This window comes from Dipodomys spectabilis, unplaced genomic scaffold (genome assembly GCF_019054845.1).
Source record: "Dipodomys spectabilis isolate Male_0828 unplaced genomic scaffold, ASM1905484v1 ptg000006l, whole genome shotgun sequence".
Lineage (NCBI taxonomy): Eukaryota > Metazoa > Chordata > Mammalia > Rodentia > Heteromyidae > Dipodomys > Dipodomys spectabilis.
Genome location: NW_024870683.1, coordinates 12,965,110 through 12,972,048, shown reverse-complemented (window position 1 = coordinate 12,972,048; position 6,939 = coordinate 12,965,110). Strand labels below are relative to the sequence as shown.

Sequence of the window (6,939 nt, the reverse complement as noted above, 5' to 3'; positions counted from 1 at the left end):
TAATGAATAAAACCTGAGAGTAGTAGTAACCTATTAACATGTGAGAAGTGAGCAGGTTATTGAACCCAGTTCTTCATCTGTAAAATGATCTTGAGTACTGTGAGGCTTTTGCTTTGTTTTGTTTCTCTCCTGGAATCTTGTACTTTGTACTAATCCCTAAAGTTTAATTCAACTCCATCTGATGCCCTTCACTGGAATTTGAGTCTCCAGCTCACAATCTTCACTCCCACCACAGGACAGCAAAGTACCACTTGGTCTTCTCGCCACAGTCCCCATGTTTCAGCTCACTACTCCAGAAAGTGCCCTGGCAGATGAGCCCTTGACCATCCAAGTGACAGGTTTGCCTCCATCCCAAGTGGTGACCCTCAGGGCCTCACTGACTGATGAGAAGGGGAATTTGTTTCAGTCAAGAGCCTTCTACAGGGCCTTCTACGAGGCTGGCCAAATAGACCTGGAGTGAATTCCATCTTTGGGAGGTGACTATGTAGGCATCCATCCAATGGGCCTCTTCTGGTCTCTGAAACCTAAGAGGCATTTCAGGAGGTTACTCAAGGAGGACATGATGAACAGCACCTTTTGGGTTACTTTGGACCTGTATGATTCCATGTGCAGTGCTGGTTCTCAGCCCAGGGGTAGAACGAAAGCAGAACCGAGAAGGTCGAGTCTGTGGACCCCGTTTCTCCCTCCAGGTAAGACTACACTAGTATTGAGTGATATAGAATACATTGTTGATAGAAATAAAAATGTGGGGCTGGGAAGGTGGCTCAGTGGTAGAGCGCTTGCCTTGCATGCATGAGGCCCTGGGTTCGGTTCCCCAGCACCACATAAGAAAAAATTTTTAAAAAGCCGGAAGTGGCGCTGTGGCTCAGTCGGTAGAGCACTAGCCTTGAGCTGAAGAGCTGAGGGACAGCACACAGGCCCAGAGTTCAGGCCCCACAACCACACCCCCCCCCCAAAAAAAAAAGAAATAAAAATGCATGTTTATGCCCATTTGGATGAAATTAATTTTGCGTTATCAAGAGTTTCGGGACAAAAACTTCTCCTTGGATAGATCCAACAAACAAGGGTCACCTGCCCCTCTCTTGATCTAGGGCCTTGTCTCAAGAAGAAAGTTAACATGGCCTGGGCTAGGGAGAGGTTGTGTCTACCCTTGTTGCAAAATGTTTGTCCATTAGACCTGGTGACTGCAGAAGAGGATAGCTCAGAGCAAAGAGACACATACAGAAACAGGTTTGCATATTGGGGGAGGGGGGAGGTTGTGTGTGTGTGTGTGTGTGTGTGTGTGTGTGTGTGTGTGTGTGTGTATACTGGTACTTGAGCTCAGGGTCTCTCATTCTTGCTTGGCCTTTTCTTCCAAGGCTGGCACTCTACAACTGAGCCATATCTCCACTTCTAGCTTTTTGCTGGTTAATCGGAGATGAGGGTCTCATGGATTTTTCTACTTGAGAGAGCTTTGCACTTGAACCACCAGCACCCAGCACATCCTGCATTGTGTTGCTTGTGGGTCCAACTGAGGAGTTTCTAAGTGTTTTAGAAAATAAAAGCAGTTTCTAAGTGTTATTGACCTTCTTTAGCCTTTGGATCCCATTTTCTTTTGTTTCTGGTCAGGGGAAGCCCTTTCCCAGCAATCATTGATTTGTTTGGAGGCATGGAGTGGGGGTTTAGGTGAACTTGGTGCCAGTGTTTTAGCTGCCCATGGCTTCGCAGTGCTGGCATTAGCCTACTTTGCTTATGAAGACCTTCCTGACCGCCTGCTGAAATAGATTTGGAATATTTTGAGGACGTTGCCAACTTTCTACTGGCTCATCCCAAGGTATTTAAAGTACTTGTTTTCTCTTGCAACATTACAAGAAGCAAAAATCACAAGGGTCTGCTCCCATTTATCAACCTGTGAAGACTTGGGCATAACACAGCTTGAATTTAAATAAGAATGATCACATATGTCTGGTAGGATTGTTGAGTTGATTAGTAATTAGTATGTACTGGTACATAGAAGGCAATAACCTAGTGCTCATGTGATAATTCTTTGAGAGAGAGAGAGAGAGAGAGAGAGAGAGAGAGAGAGAGAGAGAGAGAGAATCAACCAGGATTCCTTACATTTGAAATGCTTGTCACTTATTTGTCAGTGGCTCTTCAATTCCAGGCACAGATTCAAATAATAAGCTTGACTTCAGTGATTGTCTCTGCCTGGGGTAATGCCAGTATAAATTGCACTAAAAAACCATGAGATTTAACAACAATGCACAAGCTCATTATTGGCAATGAGGCACAGGTCATCCATAATCTAATTCTTTAGTAAAGTTTCAGAGCTCAGAGATGGACCCAAACTTAAAGTAAGTATCTACTAACAGCACCAGAGAAGAGAAAGGAATGTGAAAAGGCAGAGCTGCTTTACTTATTTTTTTTTGTCAATCATGGGGATTGAACTCAGGACTTGGGTGCAGTCTCTGAGCTCTTTTGCTCAAGGCGAGTGCTCTACCACCTTGAGCCACAATTCCCCTTCTGGTTTCTGGTGGTTAATTAGAGACAAGAGTCTCACAGTCCTGCTTGCACAGGCTGGCTTACAACTGCAATCCACAGATCTGAGCCTCCTGAGCAGCTAGGGTTACAGGCATGAGCCACCATGCTCATCTTAATTTATTCTTTAAAGACTCATTTAATTATTTAGGTCAGAGGGAGAAAGCCAATTGAAAAAAAATTAATATTGGAGTTAATCAAGCACATGAGTTTTAATTTCTACCTCTGTCCTAGATACTATTGTGGCATTAGGTACGTCTTCCACTTCCTACGCCTCATTTTTCCCACCAAGAAGACAATGAGGCCCACCTGTACAGCACTTAGCTGTGGCAAACTCTCCCTAAGTCCATGGGCTATCTTTGGCTATCTGGTACTTTCCCTTTCTCTTCTCACACATTCTCAACTCCTCCCAAAAGTTTTGAGTTCTACTCTCAGATCGTTTTCAATCTAGGGCATGTCTAGCCTCTCTGCTGTTACTATTTTATTTTTGCATAATTTTTTTATTATCTTAAGCAGTACGGAAGAGTAGCCACCCAACAAAGCAGTTTATGAATACGGTGCATCTCGGTCTGTGACACCCCCTTTCAGCATCCTCGCCCACCTTTCTCAACTCACCCCTTCCTTCATTTTTCTTAAGTGTCAGGTTATAGATTGAATTTGGTTTTGCCATTAACCAAGCAGTTTATGTATGCGACACATCCTGATCTGTGTCATCCTTTCAATGTCTTTGACCCACTCCTTCCCTTGTTTTTCTCCACTCTGTGGCATTCTCTCCTCTTCCCCTCTTCATTCTTCTGCCCCTTTCCCCTCGGCCAGCCATATTTTAGTTCCCCAGCATTACTTATCAACGGCACTGCAGCAGTGCATTCATCGCTCTTCCTCCCTTGCTTCCTCCTCTGTTCTTTTTTACTTTCTTTTTTTTTTTCAGGAAGTAATGAAATTTGATCTCAGGGCCCTGCATTTGTTAGACCAGTGCTCTGATACTTGTGCTGTCCCTCAGCATTCTTCCCCTTTCTTTGCTTTCTTCCTTTCTTTTTCTTTCCAGATAAGATCTTGCACTTTTTTCCCCCCTGGGCCAGCCTCTGCCTACATACCTCCTATCGATATCTCTCTTGTATTATAGATACATCTTCACCATGCCCAGCTTGCTTATGGATGTATAGACTTGCTAACTTTTTGGCCTCAAAGTGTTCTTCTCCTGGTCTCCACTCCTGAGTGACAGGGATTGCAAATGTAAACCCCCCCCCCCCCACCTATTCTTCACATGGAGAAGAATAGATTTGGATGACTTCCAAGTGTAGACACGTACTGGATTTCTTTGAGGATATTTTACAGTATACCTTGACCTACGCAGATCAGTTGAAGCAACACTTGAGAGGTTGGATTGCTTTTCTCCTATGAAAATAATGACAAAAAAGTAGCTCAGTATATGGTTTCAAGCAAAATAAACAACCTAGGTCTCTGTGTTTGCGGTTGTTTGTCCTTCCTGTCCCTACTCACCTGTCAGTCTTCTTCCCTCTCCTGTGCATCTTTTAGTCTACTTGAGAATGAAGATTCCTATTACTACTGCCAACCTATTCCTAGTGGGATGCAGCTGTTTAATGGGGTTCACTCCCAGTACTAGCAGAATTAGATATTGGATTAATGAAGGGTAATACATACACAAATCTTCATGGTGGTTAAAAAAGTACTAGGTAAATGGGAATTGCACACATAGTATTTCAGGGAACTGAGCCAACATCATTGCAGTTGTTGGTATTGTTTTGTTTTGTTTTGAGATGAAAAAACAGACTTGATTCTTTGAAAAGCTTTTCTGATGCCCACTGTCGCAGGTCTCTGATTGCATGTATAGATCTCTCTCTTTTTTTTTTTTTCCTTTTGGTGAAGGTAGTATGGTTTGAACTCAGGGACTCCCTTGTAAGGCAAGGTTTCTTACCATTTGTAAGGGTGGCTGAAAGGAAACTCCCACACGATTCAGGAGGAAGAGAGTTTATTAGAAGAGAGAAAAAGAGAAACCAAACTGCTGGCCCCTAGGAATTGGAGGCGAGTGAAGCAATAGAGTTTATGTCCAGAGGAGAGAGATTATATAGGGGAGAGCGAGGAAGAGGTATGGCCCCAGCTGATGAAGAGGTGACCTCAGAGAATGGGAAAGTACCTCAGAGCCTGGGGGTCCTCCCCCTGCTTCCAGACATGCCAGTTGCCTTGGTTACGGGTGGTAGGTGGGGACTTCTAGGCTGCACAGGGTAGAGAACCAAGGAAAGAGGCTGTGTCTCCCAGGTGCGATCTAACATCCGTGAGCCATGATAACAGCTAGAATTCTACTTAGGTAAGTTTTTGTTTTTATTGCTTCCTTTGAATCTTCATAACAACCCTGCAGATGTATAGAGAAGGCAAGTAGGTAAAGCTCTCCGTTGGAGAAGCTGATAAACCTGCGGTTAAAAACTCGATCATGTTTTGTTCTTTGTTTTTAATTTCTTTGTTTGCACAGATATGTGTGTGTATACTTGAATTCTTTTTAATTTTTATTATTTCTTTGTTTTGGGTTCTGTAATTGATTCTTCTCATCAGTCCAGGTGACCGGCCTTCAGCACAACAGCTTCTCAGAGTACAGGCTGTAATGGCTTCCCTCTGTTTTGTGCTTCAGATCCAGAGCACAGGGATTGTAGTGATCTCCGTGAGCAAAGGTGCAGAGATCGGGCTGGCATGGCCTGCTACCTGAAGCAGGTGGTGGCTACGATCTGCATCAATGGGCCCAGCGTTGTCTGTGACTTTCCACTCAGGTACCGGGGTCTGGTTGTGGCCCCCATCCCCTCAGCTCTAGAACGCATACAGGTCCTCAGCTCTAGAACGCATACAGGCCCACATCTCTGGGGCTGTGTGCCTGCGCCACATTAAAGGAGATCGTCAGAAAGAGCTTGCTTCCAGGGGAAAAGGCCCAAGGATGGATCCTCTATCTTAGGAGAGAATGACCAACGCATTGAGGGTAGAGCACATGCAGAGCAGGCCATGGACCAGCTGAAGAGCCCCAGGAAGAGCAATGGAAGGATGCTGATCTACCCTGGGGCGGGCCATCTCATAGCACCGCCCTATTCTCCCTTGTGCTTTGCCTCCTGGAACCCAGGCTTCTCCTCAGTCTTGCTCTGGGGAGGGGATCCTGTGGCACATGCTACAGCCCAGGAGCACTCCTGGGGAGAGAGTCAGAAATTCTTCAGGCAACACCTCACTGAGACCATAAGCAAACTCTACGCAAAGTTTGTGTGATGAAAGCATGGGGAGAAGAGGAGGAAAGATGTACTCATTACCTTGCTCATGTAACTATAACCCCTCTGTACAGTATTTTTCACAATAAACTTATTAAAAATAAAAAATTATTGCATGTTTATCAGGTATAATATATATATGTAAAACTTGCAGAATGATTATATCAAGCTAATTAGCATCAACCATTTCATATGTTTATTTTTTGGTAATGGGAACATTTTAAATCTCTTCCTTTCGTAATGTTGAGATATAAATACATTTCTATTGACAATGGTCACTGTGCTCTCCATAGAATTCCCTAGAGATCTTCTAGTCCCCCTGACACTTTGTAGCTTTGTACTGTTTGGTCAACCTCACCACACCCTCCACCTCAGTCCCCAGGTCCCCTTCTCCACCAGAGTAATTTGAATATGGACTGGATTTTAAGTCACACTAACTAAGAAATGGATATGATCTTGTTAGGTGTGGAAATAATTTTGTATTTATACTTTTTTGTTGTTGTTGTTGATTGTGGGGCTTGAACTCTGGGCCTGGGCACTGTCCCTCAGCTCTTCAGCTCAAGGCAAGTGCTCTACCAATTGAGCCACAGCGCCATTTCCAATTTTGTATTTATATTTAAAAAGGGGTCTGTTGAGATACATATTGAAATATTTGACAATAACTGGTCTTAATACCTGGGAGTCTTTTAAAATACAGGTATATGCTGGGAAGGTGGCTCAATGGTAGAGTGCTTGCCTTGCATGCATGAGGCCCTGGGTTCAATTCCTCAGCACTCCATAAGCAAAAAGAAAAAAGCCAGAAGTGGTGCTGTGGCTCAAGTAGTAGAGCGCTAGCCTTGAGCTGAAGAGCTGAGGGACAGCACCCAGGCCCAGAGTTCAGGCCCCACGACTAGACCCCCCCACCCCCACAAAAAAAAAAAAGAGAAGAGGAATATGGCAAAAACCATGCCTAGAGTTTATATAGTCAGCAAGATCTCTTACAATATTCTCTGCTTTTATGTGGGCCTGCCCTTTTTCAAAGTGGAAAATTTTAAAAAGAGATACTGCCAGGCATTAGTGGCTAGCAAAAATCCTAAAGTGGAGGTGTAGCTCAAATGGTAGAACACCAGCTTTGAGTGAAAAAGCCAAGCAAGAACACAAGGCCTTGAGGTTAAGCCCCACA

The 6,939-nt window shown here is 44.1% G+C and overlaps 1 protein-coding gene across 1 annotated transcript; it reads left to right on the top strand.

Moving 5' to 3' along the window:
• The first annotated feature begins 205 nt into the window (after nt 1-205).
• On the top strand, nt 206-5,840 carry Baat (bile acid-CoA:amino acid N-acyltransferase). The gene is given in 12 exon segments (XM_042696597.1): nt 206-624; nt 626-672; nt 675-689; nt 798-804; nt 1,615-1,654; nt 1,656-1,752; nt 1,755-1,813; nt 5,162-5,216; nt 5,219-5,376; nt 5,378-5,406; nt 5,408-5,467; nt 5,469-5,840. Coding segments are annotated over 12 exon segments (1,227 nt in total). The 5' UTR covers nt 206-274; the 3' UTR covers nt 5,779-5,840.
• The last annotated feature ends 1,099 nt before the right edge of the window (nt 5,841-6,939 follow it).